At 45.4% G+C, this 17,895-nt stretch overlaps 1 protein-coding gene across 6 annotated transcripts in view; it reads left to right on the top strand.

Moving 5' to 3' along the window:
- The window catches only part of LOC139549065 (ubiquitin carboxyl-terminal hydrolase 2-like), a 32,400-nt gene extending 14,706 nt beyond the window's left edge, over positions 1-17,694 (top strand). For 3 of the 6 annotated variants that reach the window (XM_071359165.1, XM_071359166.1, XM_071359164.1), the window contains 10 exons: positions 11,426-11,476; positions 12,313-12,439; positions 12,579-12,690; positions 13,220-13,330; positions 13,569-13,633; positions 14,172-14,275; positions 14,403-14,562; positions 14,937-15,041; positions 15,137-15,257; positions 16,247-17,694. In XM_071359165.1, the coding sequence (XP_071215266.1) occupies positions 11,426-11,476; positions 12,313-12,439; positions 12,579-12,690; positions 13,220-13,330; positions 13,569-13,633; positions 14,172-14,275; positions 14,403-14,562; positions 14,937-15,041; positions 15,137-15,257; positions 16,247-16,331 (1,041 nt within the window). In that variant the 3' untranslated portion in view covers positions 16,332-17,694. Of the gene's footprint in view, positions 1-4,148; positions 4,794-11,425; positions 11,477-12,312; positions 12,440-12,578; positions 12,691-13,219; positions 13,331-13,568; positions 13,634-14,171; positions 14,276-14,402; positions 14,563-14,936; positions 15,042-15,136; positions 15,258-16,246 lie in introns of those variants that run through there. The other 3 variants (XM_071359168.1, XM_071359169.1, XM_071359167.1) reach the window with 3 other exon arrangements.
- Positions 17,695-17,895: the final 201 nt, after the last annotated feature.

Genomic DNA, 17,895 nt, shown 5'->3' with positions numbered 1-17,895 from the left:
TTACCACGAACAATGGCATCGACATTAGAAGTGGCACTGAGAAAAATTGCTCCATTATTTTCCCAAACCCCATGAACTCATGTTCCACGCCAACTCACTAGTGTGGTGGCGTCTAACTCTAAATTACCTTGTGGCATTGACCCTAGAAATAGCCCTGGCAGTAAAGTCAACTCCATCATCCTATCTCTTTATCCGGGACGAGCTAGCTGGCACAGTCCTGGACACAGTAATAATAACGCTGTGTAGTGCTGCACCTTCATGCACAGCCTACTGGTCTGTCTTTATACTGTGCTGTAGTCTGGGTGGAAAAGCCTGGGATTTTACAATGGAAGCAGTTAAATGAAAGAAGTCATTTGAAAAGTAGGCCCACCCCGTGCTAAAGGTTTTGATCAGGTAGCCTAGCTTTTAGGCTACTTCTCTATCACCCTTAGCGCTAGGTTTTAGTTACATAGGCCTACTGTGTTTTATAACCTTTTTCCCTTTACCTCAGAGGACTAGGAGGGGTTTTGTTTTGGTGTCTGAATTAGTGGCCGGGTAATTACAACATGTATTAACACACTTTCAGAATCGTTGTGCAACTCCTGTCTGATGGGACCCCCCAGGCATCCCAGTATGTGTCCACAACTCTGCATCAGTGATGCCAGCCTATCACACGTGGGTGAAATTTGTCTGCCGTTTGTTTCTTGGTTGCTAGACTCCCGCGGAACCAACAGTATATTTGTTGCATGTCTGCCACCTTGTTCAGTCGGCGACAGTAGTATAATGCTTTGATTAAAATGTAACGCCAGTCTGGTCTGTGTGAGAGCTTTAATACTGAGCCCTCTGGATAAAGAAAATGACCCAGAACTCATTAGGCATTGTATTATTTCTGAGTTTAGAGGTCTGGATCGTGAGAAAGAAGATCTACCACTCAGCAAGCTGCCCGTGATGATGTCAAACAGTCAAATAACTTTTTTCATTTAACTGCTTCCATTGTAACGTTCACACTGCTCAACGTCAACATCTGGTTGGCTGCTGAATTTGAAGCCTTGGGGAGTGGATTCAAACAGTTCAGTATGTAACAAAACTGTATCTGTACTCTACTTGGCACTGAGAACAGCAGGCCTTTTGTGATGAAGGTATTTTAAGTGCAACGATGACCATTCAGAACGTATTCCTCTGCTCCGTTACAATCAGTGCTCGCAGAATGACGAGTAGCCTAAATATCAACAGAAACAGAAAGTCATTTTCATTAATGTTGTCTTCTGTACTTGAGGGATTTAGCCGAGTTTCAAAACTTTGAAATGTATCCTAGCCCAGCTTTATGCTGGACTACGAGATTACTTTCCTTTTGGTTGTGCTAACCAATTTGGGTGTTTGCTTAAACAAATGAATCACCCTTGATGTGCTCTTATCTAGGAAATGTGGTTGGCAGATGTTCATTGATCAAATGTGTCATGATTTGCCTAGCTAACCGGGTCTTTATCTCAGAAGTCAAAATGCAAAAATACTTTGTCGGATTTTGTAGTTCGCTATCCTTTAGGCTCTGTGTTTTCTTCCGTCTCCCCTGAAGGTGGGATTGTTTCACACACACACACACACACATACACACTCAGCCTGGTAAATAATGGAATGTGTTCCTTGGCTGTTTGTTGTGTACACATGCTAGGTCACAAGACTGAGCTGGGACATACTGCCCTCTCTCTTTACCATTTAGCCTACACATCACTTCAATGAAACAGTAAGTACAACAATATACCTCCCCTCTTGACTCACATGTGACTTTCTGCCCTATTGATGTTTTGTTATGAAATAAAAATATTTGATTGAACCTTTATCCAGGTTAGTCTCATTGAGATCAAATACATTTTTCAAGAGAGACCCGGTCCAGACAAGACAGCAGCAGTAGTAGGGGGAACAATGTTTCAGACAAATATCCGACATAACAACTTACAGACCTAGACACCATAAAAAATAATTTAGATGTAGACGACACATACAATTACAGAAACATGCAAGCGTCATAGACGCAATGCTGATGGCGTTTCATTAGGTTAGTCTAGTACAATTTAGCTCAGTTGAGCAGGAGTCACGTCACAGCCAGCGATGGTTTCGGTAGGACATGTGAATTTACTGTCACGTTGCTTCTAGATCAGGAGCACATCACAATTACAGAGGAAGACGTTTCTAAAGACCAACGACTAAGGAAGTAGCTGTGGCAGCATGAATAATCTACGCCAGTGTTGATCAATTTTAGTAGACCCATTTAGTAGATAATTTCATATGGAATCAAGGTAATAGTCTAGGTAGCTTATATTGGTGATACAGCCTATATCCAGGCTGTATCACCACCGGCCGTGATCGGGAGTCCCTTAGGACGGCGCACAATTGGCCCAGCGTCGTCCGAGTTTGGCCGGTGTATGCCGTCATTGTAAATTAAGAATTTGTTCTTAACTGACTTGCCTAGTTAAGTAAAGGTTACCTCTTTTTTTTTTAAATCAACATTTAAATATAGGTAGGCAGGCCCACTAGCGGTTCCCTGTGACAACAATTCTGGACCCCCTTGTGGCTCCCCTAAATGTGGAGTATGAAATAATTTTTACATAACTAATTTTTGCTATTGTTCTTTTTTTACATCCGTTATTAGACAGTGGCAACGATGATGATTATGAACATGGTCTTTTGCCTGCTAATGCCTGCAATGCAGTGAAGAAAACGATACGACAACAATAACGTCTAATGTAACTGGCCCCTCTAACAGTACAACTGGCCCCAGCTTGGCCCCCCCAGTTGAAATGGTCTAGAACCGCCACTTGGCAGGCCTCTTGGCAGTAGTCTGCTGTTCATACTAGGCCTATGCTAGTTTCTGTAGCCATTATCAGACTCTAACCGAGGCTAACTTAAGTTGATGGCTGAGGATGTTTAGATTTTCATTTTCACGTCCGCTTCATAATGTCTCCTGCTTACCAATCAATCCCCTTTCTTGGCAGACCGCTGCTCTATGTGTGACTGGTGTGGGGAAATGTCATTCTGGATCTCCTCAAATGTAATAGGCAACATCATTGCAAATACAATTAGCTGTGTCGGGGACTCTGTACTTTTCCAATGCTAATGTCATTTGTTAGGTTTTAAGAGAGGTGGTGAAATTGAAATGGACTGATGGAATTTTAGCTGCATAAAGCCGTCTGTATTTTCCCACTCACTTTTTGAGTCCTAATAAATCGGGGTATTTTTAGACTTTGAGCAAGAGGGGTGAGCAACAAGATTGAGTGTTGAAGCCTGTAAACAAGCAAACATATTTGTCTCTCATAAGTGAGTTCAGAGCTAACGGTGCTAAATGTTTATTACAGAGGGTAAACTGCAGTCAGCACTTAGTTTTATTGATTGACAGCAAATTGACATGGGTTTGGCAATTAATCCTATTTGTTGCGTGAGGAAAACATGTTCTAGCCTAGAATCTGTTTTGCCATGTTGTAGAACCTCGCCTTTTGTACTTCTCACCTTTGGTACTGAATGTAGCTAAGATATGTTAGGGCTACCCTATTCTCCTTCAGCAGAATGTTCACATTCCAGAGAAGGAGCTCTTCTTTACTAGGAATTTACAAAAGGCTTGATGGTTGATCCTGATGTTCCTCCCCATCTGCCACAACGCACAGAAGAGACATACTGTAAGCCAAATTGAACAGCTGATTCCATCAAAGTTTGACCTTCAAATGGTCTGAAAATCTTATGCAGTGGCATAATACTGTCACAATGACAGTATTCCTCTGTGAAGCTAACTAGGAAGAGATGTATTATTACAACAAGAGTATTATAGCCATGGCCAATAGCCGAACAGATTATGAGCATGTAGTAGCCTACTCTCCCAAACACGATATACTATGCTCCTCTGAAAGGTAGTCCTGCACTGAAATGAATGGACCTCGCACTGAGTAGCCTTTAAAAAAGGACACATATTGGACAGTGAATGTGTTGTACTGTATCTCATTGCTTGTCGTATGGACAACGGGAATGAATGTTTCACCGGTGTCCTTGGAAGCACCATTCGAGTCCCTCAAGTAATTCGTAGAAATGTGAATGGACCAATCTGACGGTGTTTGACGTCGGATAGGTTTGTGGCAGCGGCTGACGTCTGTAGTATTAAGCCGAAAAGAGGCGGGTCTATGACTGTCCGTGTTGTAAAAAGATTGAAGAGGTAGTGTACATTTACTGCTCAATCAGCCCTATGATTGATTACTGCACGAGTGATAAGTGTTGTGATTTCCTTATACTGGACGTCTTCGATTTATGGAATTCATGTGGGAGAAAACAAGACATTGCTCAGTCTGTTTTCATTACGAAACTATTGAATTAATGTATTGTTTATGTGTTTTTTCATGATATCAGGAGTGTCAGCCTGGTATGTATCGCTTGTAAATCGACTGTAGATGAATGGCTCGGTTTTTCATGACAACCGCAAAAAGGAAACGAACAAGCTTGAGCGAAAATACTAATATATTCGTAACGTAGGCTACACTTTCACACAAAGATCCTGCGACATAGAAATCAGGAGAACGAGCGCAACTCCCGGTGAATCAAGAGCGCACCGGCTCTATCTGCCTGATACCGGCAGAGCATCAGAACACACCGATAGCCGACTATCTCAGACAGTCAACATGCCCAGCATAAGACAGTCATACACGGTGACCGTACCCGAAGAACCCCCGGCCTCTGCTTTCCCGTTCTTGAAGCAAGAGATGCGGCGGAAAAGCTCGAGCATGTCTGGCTCGGTGCTGGTGTCAACCTTTGTAGGACTTCTCATTAATCAAGCCAAGGTAAAACAAGAGAGGATATATTGTCACCAAGATGATCTATCGAATGCTTGTCTGCGTATTAGTTACAGTAATATATGTGTTGTTAATCAATAAGGATCTAGGAGGCTTGATCTCACTAGGGGTTCTTCTACACATCAGCATTGACAGCAATATAGCATTGCATTCAATCTAGCAGTAGGCTAAACCTCCGTTAAGCCTCTGGAGGATCAGTATTCTGGCAGGTCATTAGACTAGTTATACAATCTCAAATTAATCTCACTCCACAGCGCATTTGCTCGTATATTGAATGGTATTACATAGCCAAGTCCTGTATCAAAATATATTTAGAATTAATCTTTAAATTATTTGTATTATGCAACAACTGTAATACATGAGGCATTATGTCCCACCCTCTTGCTATTTTTATCTATAATTTCATGTCCAAAGAGAGAAACAAATCAAGGTACAATTGTTGGTCAAATCAAATCAAATTTTATTTGTCACATACACATGGTTAGCAGATGTTAATGCGAGTGTAGCGAAATGCTTGTGCTTCTAGTTACGACAATGCAGTAATAACCAACGAGTAATCTAACCTAACAATTCCACAACTACTACCTTATACACACAAGTGTAAAGGGATAAAGAATATGTACATAAAGATATATGAATGAGTGATGGTACAGAACGGCATAGGCAAGATGCAGTAGATGGTATAGAGTACAGTATATACATATGAGATGAGTAATGTAGGGTATATAAACATAAAGTGGCATAGTTTAAAGTGGCTAGTGATACATTTTTACATACATTTCCATCAATTCCCATTATTAAAGTGGCTGGAGTTGAGTCAGTATGTTGGCAGCGGCCACTAAATGTTAGTGGTGGCTGTTTAACAGTCTGATGGCCTTGAGATAGAAGCTGTTTTTCAGTCTCGGTCCCTGCTTTGATGCACCTGTACTGACCTCTCCTTCTGGATGATAGCGGGGTGAACAGGCAGTGGCTCGGGTGGTTGTTGTCCTTGATGATCTTTATGGCCTTCCTGTGACATTGGGTGGTGTAGGTGTCCTGGAGGGCAGGTAGTTTTCCCCCGGTGATGCGTTGTGCAGACTTCACTACCCTCTGGAGAGCCTTACGGTAGTCGGCGGAGCAGTTGCCGTACCAGGCGGTGATACAGCCCGACAGGATGCTCTCGATTGTGTATCTGTAGAAGTTTGTGAGTGCTTTTGGTGACAAGCCGAATTTCTTCAGCCTCCTGAGGTTGAAGAGGCACTGCTGCGCCTTCTTCACAACGCTGTCTGTGTGGGTGGACCAATTCAGTTTGTCCGTGATGTGTACACCGAGGAACTTAAAACTTACTACCCTCTCCACTACTGTCCCGTCGATGTGGATAGGGGGGTGCTCCCTCTGCTGTTTCCTAAAGTCCACAATCATCTCCTTTGTTTTGTTGACGTTGAGTGTGAGGTTATTTTCCTGACACCACACTCCGAGGGCCCTCACCTCCTCCCTGTAGGCCATCTCGTCGTTGTTGGTAATCAAGCCTACCACTGTAGTGTCGTCCGCAAACTTGATGATTGAGTTGGAGTCGTGCATGGCCACGCAGTCGTGGGTGAACAGGGAGTACAGTACAGGAGAGGGCTCAGAACGCACCCTTGTGGGGCCCCAGTGTTGAGGATCAGCGGGGTGGAGATGTTGTTACCTACCCTCACCACCTGGGGGCGGCCCGTCAGGAAGTCCAGTACCCAGTTGCACAGGGCGGGGTCGAGACCCAGGGTCTCGAGCTTGATGACGAGTTTGGAGGGTACTATGGTGTTAAATGCTGGGCTGTAGTCGATGAACAGCATTCTCACATAGGTATTCCTCTTGTCCAGATGGGTTAGGGCAGTGTGCAGTGTGGTTGCGATTGCGTCGTCTGTGGACCTATTGGGTCGGTAAGCAAATTGGAGTGGGTCTAGGGTGTCAGCTAGGGTGGAGGTGATATGGTCCTTGACTAGTCTCTCAAAGCACTTCATGATGGCGGAAGTGAGTGCTACGGGGCGGTAGTCGTTTAGCTCAGTTACCTTAGCTTTCTTGGGAACAGGAACAATGGTGGCCCTCTTGAAGCATGTGGGAACAGCAGACTGGGATAAGGATTGATTGAATATGTCCGTAAACACACCAGCCAGCTGGTCTGCGCATGCTCTGAGGACGCGGCTGGGAATGCCGTCTGGGCCTGCGGCCTTGCGAGGGTTAACACGTTTAAATGTTTTACTCACCTCGGCTGCAGTGAAGGAGAGCCCGCAGGTTTTGGTAGCAGGCTGTGGCACTGTATTGTCCTCAAAGCGAGCAAAAAAGTTATTTAGTCTGTCTGGGAGCAAGACATCCTGGTCCGCGACGGGGCTGATTTTATTTTTGTAATCCGTGATTGACTGTAGACCCTGCCACATACCTCTTGTGTCTGAGCTGTTGAACTGCGACTCTACTTTGTCTCTATACTGGCACATAGCTTGTTTGATTGCCTTGCGGAGGGAATAGCTACGCTGTTTGTATTCGGTCCTGTTTCCGGTCACCTTGCCCTGGTTAAAAGCAGTGGTTCGCGCTTTCAGTTTCACGCGAATGCTGCCATCAATCCACGGTTTCTGGTTTGGGAATGTTTTAAACGTTGCTGTGGGTATTACGTCGCCGATGCACTTTCTAATGAACTCGCTCACCGAATCAGCGTATTCGTCATTGTTGTTGTTGGACGCAATGCGGAACATATCCCAATCCACGTGATCGAAGCAGTCTTGAAGCGGGGGTCTATTTTCAGACTGATGTTGAAGTTGTCTGACGTACGTTAGTGAGCTAATGGTGCTTGTGGATCTAGCAGTGACTGGATAACTCCTTGGCCACCGAAACAGTTATCCACCAATGATTGAGGATTTTATTACAACCTTGAACATTGACGCTTCATTGATCAACTTCAATAATCTGGCTTCATCCCAGAGAGAGTGTATTGTATTGAATGCTTCAATGAATAAACTGAACTGAACGAGCAGAGTGGCATGACTGAAAGTATACCTGGCTACGCTATCCTTGGCTCCCGGGCTTCACTCTCATGAGGTGAAAGCCTGTGGCAGATGCTAGTACCTGGCTATCACGATGAAGAGTGTGTTTTTTCAGTTGTCCCTCAAATGTTTTATCTATGGATCATATTAGTTCTTGTAAGGGTTTTCTATAACCTGTTTTGAAAGGAGGGGAAGTGTTGCTATTGTTTCAGTGGATTATCTTGGGGTTGAATATTCAGAGAGACAGTGGATGTAAATATCAGTTGATTGAGCTGGTCCATGACTGCTTAGTCACTCCATGTGAAGACAGTTGGTGGGTTGCTGTTGTATTTGTTTCCTGTTAGGGGCCAGGCACAGGAAGGTCAGAACAAACTGTTCTCCGTCTCCAGCAGCTCTCACTCAACACAACCCACTACTGCTAGCTAATGATTATACCGCATTCCATGGAGCAAGGTGGAACCGTGTCAGGCAGGCCTGGCCTACTCAACCCATTCAGGGCACAACTTGTACCTGGCTGTTTTATACCAGGCTCCCGAGTGGCGCAGCGGTCTAAGGCACTGCATCTCAGAGCTTGAGGCATCACTACAGACACCCTGGTTCAAATCCAGGCTGTATCACACCAGTCCGTAATTGGGAGGCCCGTGCACAATTGGCCCAGCGTTGTCCGGGTTTTGCCAGTGGAGGCTGTCATTGTGAATAAGAATTTGTTCTTAATTGACTTGCCTAGTTAAATAAAGGTAAATAAAAAATAATTAAAGAAAATTCATCACGAGATAGTTCAGCTCAGTGTCTGCCAAGGGCCATGGAACCCAAAACACTGAAATCCCAACAACAACAGATAACATTTCAATGAGATGTCTCGGATTGATAGCGTGGCGGCAGCGATCATGTTATGTGTAAATACATGAGAATGCACAGCAATTAATTCATCAGTCTCCGTGTTATGTGAAAACAAGGTCAACTCTGTATCCCCTGTAAATGGAATGACTGTAGACTGGACTAGCTACAGTTTGAACCACACACTGCCTCTCACCCTCCATCATGCCTTTCAACTCATCACCTTTTGGTGGCAGATGGCATCATATTCTGGATCAATGTATAGATTGGTGTAATGGATGTGCATGTTGTAATACTCCACATAGCCTGGTCCTGTTTGAAGTGTTCTGGCATGACAGCCTGGGATCTGCATTCACACAGAGAGAGATAACAATACTTGCTTTATTGGTCCAGTTGCACAGATATTCTTTATTGTCCCAGTACCCAACCTGACACACAACACAGGCACAGTATACAGGGATATTGAAGCCGGATCTGTAGATTTTCCCACAGGCAGCTTGCGGCTTTGATCCGGCAACCTTCCGGTCACAGGCCCTGCCTCTCTAACCTCAAGGCTACAGCCACCCCCTGTCGTGTAGTATCCATCCACAGTCACACATTGGTCACAAGCTTACTGTACCAGTCCTTCAACCATTCTGCTGAAATAGAACTGCTCATCGCTCACTGCTTCGAATGGCTGTCAATGCAGTTGCACTGTGGTGTAGGCCTGAATGTAGGGTTAGGCGGCCATGGACAGAGAATTCAAACCCATTTGCCAAGCTTTCACAGTATTTATTTTCAATTTGTGTGCATTGTGTATTCTGGTGTATCTGGCGAATCTAGAGGAAGCATGTTCTCTTGTGACAATTGGTCCGACTAGACAAGGCTACTGTCTGACAGGGATCAGGACAGAATAGCATTCTCTGCACTTCTATATCAGCCCATTCTTCCTCTGTTGCCTCAGGCTAGAGCTTTGTCACCCAAAAGGATCCTCCAAAAGCCTACAGATTGAGGTAATCTCCAAATTAATTAGTATGTCAGGCAAGATTGTCGCTAATGATGTTGCGTTCAGCATGAATCCTCTTGCATGTGCCGGGGCTAGTCACACCACTTTGAAGACTAGCGTTCTATAAATAAGCTCATCAATTGTTAATGAATGAGACTTTTTCAAAATGGGTGACACTGATTCATCTGTTGCTAGTCCAAAGAAGAACACAGGTTGGTCAGTCAGTTAGTCAAGTAAGTCACACTTGCCAGATGTGAGTGTGACCAAGTGCGTTTGTGATGTCATATTGTCCTCTAGCTTGTTCGTGTAAAAATAGCTTTCCCCGGGCGAGCGGCTGTCAGGATGACTTCTGCAGTGACAGTCACACCGCTCTGACTGCAACCCAGCCAATGAGAACGCGGCAGCAAGTTCTGAAGGAAAGGTGCTATTTTGAGCTCCGATGATATTACTCAGCAAATGTGACGTCATGAGGCTCGTTCTGGAAAACTCTTCTGGGGGTGACGAGCGGTGCGTGTTTGTTTTTAGCATTATCAGTGGTCCTCCTGAAGTTTAGCCTACACTCCCACACCACTTCCCACAAATGTAAAAGCAAGTAAACCAATAACTGACAACAGGAAGTGTTTTGTTCACGTGGTCACGGACTAATAAATCGCTTTATTTTACATTGGAATTGAGAAAGGAGGATTTAGTTAACCCCGAGTTAATTAAACTGTTGGATGGGTTTTTCCGGTTCTGTTGGGAAAGGGGGACAGATGGCGTGGGGTTATTTATGTAATAGTAAAACGCTACAGCCCGTCCAAGTTGGTGTTCTCATAACTACATAAGCTGGAAACACTACACACTGTCCTGGTTGGACTCTCAGACACCAGGAGCACATGGGGGTGTGCCTGTTTTTCACTGTGTGTCCCGTGGTGGTTGGTCACTCCTGCGGTCATGGGTAGGGACTAGGGAGGGAGGCTATATGAGCCAGAACAGAACATGCAGGTGAGAGTTACTGGAGAGCTTCAGTCAGGGTCACTTCAGTGTTATATTGAGTTCCACAGGAAGCTGGATCAGGTTTCCTCTCCTGTTCCCCAGCAGCGCTGTGCTCTACATCAACCCATGAAAACACCATTGTGAACGGGTTACTGGCCTGTCTGACTCTGCGTGAACCGTTTTCATACCGACCCCAGTTGCCCTTCCGCTGGTCTAAATGTGGGGACTGTATCATTGTGATGGGGCCTTGTGTTCACTTATGTTCAAAGTACTAGGCTTAAATAATTGATTGTAGCATTTCTACAAAGGCCTTAAGGCACAACACATTGCATTCCATATTAAAGAGATAGGCTCTACTGTATGTAATGAAAGTTTTGTCCGCAGTCAGATTGGTGCTTTGGTAATTATTTCCGTTACTACTCAATTATAAAACAACTGAACTTCTATAATTAAACTGCAGTGATGTCAGTCATTTTCTTCTCTCCAAAGCCCTTAGTCTACAATTGAAGACCGTTATCCACCTTAAAAACCTTTTAGGCTATTGCTAAGCCGCGATCTTTCAGTTTTGTAGAAAACACTGTACATCTGAGGGGGCGTGATTCCCTCTGTATTGAAATAGGACCAGGCTAGTGTTTGACAAAGAATATGTCCATCTTGAGATCTCATAGCATTTCTATTAGCCTAACCTATAACAAAGGCTCCGTTTTTTTCTGAGGATGGCCCCATGTTTATCGCACACGTCCTTCCACCGTGGGCCCATGCCAAAAATGACATTCGCTCACATGCTTTTGTCGTAAATGTTTTCCTTTTCGTGTTCTTCTCCTCCCCAGAACTCCAAGAGTGCCCAGGGCCTGGTGGGCCTACGGAACCTGGGAAATACCGTAAGTCGTGGCCTGGGTGCACACACACACATACACTCATACATGTGTACACAGACACACATCATATGTTTACAATATATTTAGGCCTCTATTTATGTGTGTTGTGTAAGAAACGTTGACTATTGTCAGTGTACCGAAAACAGTGTAATCCAAATGTCCTATCCTCTGCCATCAGCTTGAGGGATGTGTTTCGATATCACTAACACATTCCCTTAGCTAGTCTATTTGCATTAGCTGAGATTATTTGCCATGCCATCTCATGGCTCTACAAACAGGAGGAGGGGAGGGTACGGGGTATTTGCCAGGCAACAGGGAGAAGGATGGGTCCCAAAATAAACTGTCTACTTGCACTGTGTACAGTAACCTTATCAGGGTGCTTTCGCTGCTGTTGAACTATGTACCGGCTGGGGGACTTGACTGTCTCTCTTTCTCTATCCCTGCTACCTTCACTCAGCCCACTGTTCCTTGTTTCCCCCGTGCTTGTACGTGTCACGTGGCCACGTGATGTTAGCTGTTCCTCTGTGTGTGTGCCTGCGTGTATGTAACAGAAAATATTTAAATATAACTCCAGCAGTCACGATTTCACCTCTGCACATTTGTCTGCAACGTTGACAACGTTATTGTCAAAGCTGTGACTTCCTATACCATGAACAGCAGGGTAGTGTGCGTGTTAAACCTCTTCTAAAGACTGTGTGTGTGTGTGTGTGTGTGTGTGTGTGTGTGTGTGTGTGTGTGTGTGTGTGTGTGTGTGTGTGTGTGTGTGTGTGTGTGTGTGTGTGTGTGTGTGTGTGTGTGTGTGTGTGTGTGTGTGTGTGTTTGTGTGTGTGTCTCTACAGTGCTTCATGAACTCCATCCTGCAGTGTCTCAGTAACACACACAACCTCCGGGACTACTGTCTCCACAACTCCCACCGACGCGACCTTAACAAAAACAGCCGCACCAACACCGGAGCGCTCATGGAGGGTGAGACAGCTAGCCTAAGTCCCCTGCAGTCAATGAATGCTGAACATTTTATTTACCATCAAGTCTCCCATTTTACAATGTCTGCCACTGTTCCGAGGGGATTGGATCTATCTTCTTGGTTTCCCGGTTGTGCTTCTAGAATTTGCCAAGCTCCTCCAGACCATGTGGACGTGCTCGAGCAGCGAGGCGGTCGGCCCGTCAGAGTTCAAAACTCAGATTCAGAGATACGCCCCCCGATTCGTGGGATACAAGTACGTGTTGTTCAACTAACTATTCACCAAGCCTACCTCTGAAATGGCACCCTATTCCCTACATAGTGCACTACTTTTGACCAGTGCAGAGCCCTGTGGGCCCTGGTGAAAATGTGTGCACTTTATACAGATGTAGAATCTTCATTTGAGCCAGTTTGCTACAGCAGGAAAATAATCCTGCAGCAACAGGAAATGTGAATTATTATATGGATTATAGTTAACAGACATTTTTGTAGGGGTTGATACATTTTTCGTAAGGGAAAATCAAGTCAGAAATGTCAAAGTGGAAATGACAAACTTCAGAAGTGTTTTTAAAGCTCAAATACACTACAAGTTTGAAATTTCCTGCATTGCAGGAAAGTTCTCCTGCAACAGGGTGATCACATTAGGATCCTACATCTGTAGGGAATAGGTTACCATTTCAGAGGCACTCCAAATCTAATAACTTTGTATCAGTAATGGTATTGTAGATGATTTTCCAATGCGTTAAAAAAATAACCTGTGTGTCTGTCTGTGTCCCTCCCTCCAGCCAACAGGACGCCCAGGAGTTCCTGCGCTTCCTGCTGGACGGGCTGCACAACGAGGTAAACCGGGTCACGGTGCGGCCGCGGGGCAGCTCAGAGGACTTTGACCACTTGCCGTGAGTGTTGCTCTCCTCTCCTGCTCTTACTTTCTCCATTAACTACCATGGGACCATGGTCAAGAGAATGTTAACCGGGAGGGTAGGGCACATCACACAGTATTAGTATGCAGTCAGTGGGTGTGGAGGCGGGATTTCTCATGGGTTTACAAGAGGGGAGGCGTGGGAGCAATGAGCATGAGGCTTTAACTCACTGAATACTGACACACCCTCTCCTGTCCGGTCGTCCCTCCCACAGTGACCGAGAGAAAGGGGATAGAATGTGGAGCAAGTACCTGGAGAGAGAGGACAGTAAAGTAGTGGGTAAGGGCACGCATCAACACCCACAGGGGTTAAGTAACACTCTGTGTTGTTAATAAATAGTGTTTTCTGGTAATGTGTCTGCTGATTGGTGTGTGTGTGTGTGTGTGTGTGTGTGTGTGTGTGTGTGTGTGTGTGTGTGTGTGTGTGTGTGTGTGTGTGTGTGTGTGTGTGTGTGTGTGTGTGTGTGTGTGTGTGTGTGTGTGTGTGTGTGTGTGTGTGTGTGTGTGCGCAGGTTGGCATTTATTTTCATCAATTTTTGTTGTCACTAGCTGGCACTGGCACAAAGTCATAAAATCCCATTTTAAACCTAACCTTAACCACACCGCTAACCCTAATACCTAACCTCAAACACATTTTTAACGATATAGCTAGGCAATTGACTTTGCTGCTGGTCCATCTAGCAGAAATTGCTCCGTTTTGCCTCCAGTGCAAAATTCATGACAATAAATGCCAACCTGCGCACACGTGTGTGTGTCTGCATCTGTGTGTGTGTGTGTGAGGGGGTAGTAATGGTCTCTCTCTGTCCTGCCCTCCACAGACCTGTTTGTGGGTCAGCTGAAGAGCTCGTTGACATGCAGCACGTGTGGCTACTGCTCCACTGTCTTTGACCCCTTCTGGGATCTCTCTCTACCCATCGCCAAGGTCAGTATCGACAATCCACACCAGCTTCCTCCCCTCAGTATTGTACATTCACCGTTCACCAGACCCACATACAGTCCCAGCGTTTTTTTTTTATGTAACCTAATGTGCCGTGTGTCTATGTGTCAAGAAGGGCTACGGAGAAGTGAGTCTGATGGACTGCATGAGTCTCTTCACCAAAGAGGATGTGCTCGAGGGAGATGAAAAACCAACGTGCTACAGGTGTAAAGCCAGAAGAAGATGCACAAAGAAGTTCACTGTACAGAAATTCCCCAAGATCTTAGTGCTTCGTATCCTTTCTCAAGCCGCTCATATTTCTGGGCTGCGTTTGTCTGATGATACTCTTATCCTATTAGATGTTGTAAAGGAGAGAGGAGTTGGCTGACGCCTGGTCCCAGATCTGTATATAATCTGCTTAAGCCAACACAACATGTATGAGACAGTCGTAGTCCGAGGAGTTGGTTATGGTTCAACTAAAGCACACAAATCTGGGACCAGCCTAGAAGTGCTCTCTGTTGCTATAGAGGCTTGCCTATGTGTTAATGTATGTATGTGAACCTTCATATGAAACCCACTCAAGGTTCCATATGAAGCCCCCGTCTCTGTGTATTTACGGACGCTTCCTCCCTGCACTGCGTTTTCCTTTACCCACCTACTTGTCCAGATCTGAAACGCTTCTCTGAAGCGCGGAGAACCAGCAAACTGTCCACATTTGTCAACTTCCCCATGGAGAAACTGGACCTCAGGGAGTTTGCCTCGGAAAACAGCAGTGAGTACCATCGTCTGTCGGGTAGAATCGTCTGTCGAGGTACGACAGTGGCAGTCTACTGATTCCTCTCTTTCCCCTGTCCCTTTCCCCCACAGTAAATGCAGTTTATAACCTGTACGCAGTGTCCAATCACTCAGGCACGACCATGGGCGGCCACTACACAGCGTACTGTCGCAACCCCACCTCGGGAGAATGGTACACGTTCAATGACTCCAGGTATGTCTTTCCCTCTCCCTTTATGACACTACACTACCCACAAGGCTCTGCTAGCAAACCATACTGCTCAGAACTCATCTCATTTAGGTTGAATCGACTGGAAATCGTAGAACACTTGAAATACTCCTGTTTCGAACATTCAAGCTCTCTTCCACCTCACTCCATACACAGGGTGAATCTGAAATGGCACCCTATTCCCTTTGCACACTATCGCGCACTACTTTCATCCCTAGTCTGGTCAACAGTAGTGCACCATTATATACAGTAGGGAATAGGATGTTGTTTAGAATGGACTACCACAGTGTTGGACCTTATTTGCTGAGCCTCATGTTGAGAGTGCTAGAGCAGAGACTGTCAGGGAGAGGACATGAAGAGCCTGTTTCTGTCTGTCTGTCTGTCTTGCTGGCTACATACCACTCACCCAGAGCTACTTGTTTTCTTAATAGCGGTACCTCCCTGTAATTCTGTCAAGTGTGCAGTAGCTTACCTCCTTCCTCTCTCTGCCTCCCCCTCTCTTCTCCTCGCTCTCTCACCTCTCTCCCACTCATTGCCTCGTGAGAGCCTATCTGCTTCTCTCTCTCTCTCTCTCCCAGCAGCCACCTGTCTTCTTTCCCTGCTCCTCTGCTCTCATTCATTATGCAGTTCTCACTCTCTCTCTCTCTCTCTCTCCTAAGTTCTTTCCCTCCCTTTACTCCTTTAACCTTCTCTCTGTTTAAGGCACAGTATAGTACCCACGCAATGTTACTCTAAAATCTCCCTGCCATAAAACGAGTACCTTTGTAAGATCAACAACCGTCTGAATACACCATCCATTTTCATGGTTTTGTGACATAATAGTTGAAGGGAATCAATATGGCTGTTCCCAGTTCAACATAGTTACATTTCTGTAATAATATTGTCAATCCGTGTTGCTCTTTGCACCCATATGACTGTCTCAACAACATTGCAGCTCATCCACATGCATCCCCCCTTCCTCTCCCCCCTGACAGAGTAACGCCAATGTCCTCCAGCCAAGTGCGCAGCAGTGACGCCTACGTGCTGTTCTACGAGCTGGCCTCCTCCTCGCGGATGTGAGGGCCTCCCGGAGGAGGAGGGCACTGCAGACGGAGGGAGGGAGGAAGAGGAGGGCAAAGCCAGGCCTATTAGGACTAATCACATCCACAACAGAGAGAGGCTACTACTCCCACTTCCCCAACTCCATCCACAACAGAGAGAGGCTACTACTCCCACTTCCCCAACTCCATCCACAACAGAGAGAGGCTACTACTCCCACTTCCCCAACTCCATCCACAACAGAGAGAGGCTACTACTCCCACTTCCCCAACTCCATCCACAACAGAGAGAGGCTACTACTCCCACTTCCCCAACTCCATCCACAACAGAGAGAGGCTACTACTCCCACTTCCCCAACTCCATCCACAACAGAGAGAGGCTACTACTCCCACTTCCCCAACTCCATCCACAACAGAGAGAGGCTACTTCTACTGCTGGACGTCCACCCTCAGACTATGGAAACACTACAGGAATCTGTCATATTTGCTGTTGTCTTTCAACCCAGCCTTCCTCACTTCACTCCCTCTCTCTTCTCTCTGCTGCCTCTCTCTCTCTCTGCTCTTGGGGAGCAGGGTGGTCAGAGGAGTTGGCCTGTGCGTGTGTGAGCGTGTGTGTCTCAGAGAGTGTGTGTGTGTGTTATCACAGGAGACCCTCTCCAGGCAATAAAAACCAAGCGTCTCCTTCTCCGAAGTCCCTCTCTCTATGCACTGCAACAAACCAAACTCTCGTCCCGACTGCGCCTTTCTTCTCTTCTTCTTGTTCGAGATCGCCTCAATATTAAAAGACATTGTTTCAATTTCGATTTTGGATTTTCTTGTTGATTTTTGTATTGGTATTACCACCATCATCACGGTGGAAGATTATCTGAACTGTGTTGCGGCAGCGCCCCCTGCTGACGGGATGGAGTAGGACAATATGGCGCCGTCAGAAATTCTTCTTAACACACCTCTCACACAAGCCTGAGTGTCCCCTCCTGCCTACACACTGCAATGTCTCATCCCAGTTTCTCTGTTCAGCTGTGTACAGTACTACTCTGTCCTCTCACTGCTGCTCTCTCTCCTTGTCCTGCATCTTCCTCTGAAAGTGGAGGGGTAGCCAGGTTGTCCTCTTGAGAGTGCTACGTGTTCAGAGGATGCCCTGTACCTTATGTTATTGTTTTCAGTGTGGCTGCTACTGATGTTTTAAAGTGCTGTGAATGAAAAGGACTATCCAGTACAAACTAATACTATTGGTCACAATCTTGTCAGTATGGATTTGTTCATCCTCGACTGTCATGCCATTGAACAACATGGAAAGAATGTTTTGAGAAAAAAAAAACACGATCTGTCTATTTTTATATTCTGATGCAATATAGAGAATGTACTTTACAGTGGTGCTGAAAAGACCCGTTGCTGTTTTCAGTTCATTTAACAGGTGAATGAGAAAGGCTCTTAATTATGCTTACAGGTGACTTACATGAAATAAGAGTCGTACTTTTTAACAGTGGCAGTCAAAACACATGCATTTATTATAGATACACTACTGGTCAAAAGTTTGGGGTCACTTAGAAAAGTCCTTGTTTTTGAAATAAAAATAAATAAAAAAT

The sequence above is a fragment of the Salvelinus alpinus genome, chromosome 22, assembly GCF_045679555.1.
Source record: "Salvelinus alpinus chromosome 22, SLU_Salpinus.1, whole genome shotgun sequence".
Classification (NCBI taxonomy): domain Eukaryota; kingdom Metazoa; phylum Chordata; class Actinopteri; order Salmoniformes; family Salmonidae; genus Salvelinus; species Salvelinus alpinus.
This window is presented reverse-complemented; position numbering and strand designations above follow the sequence as displayed.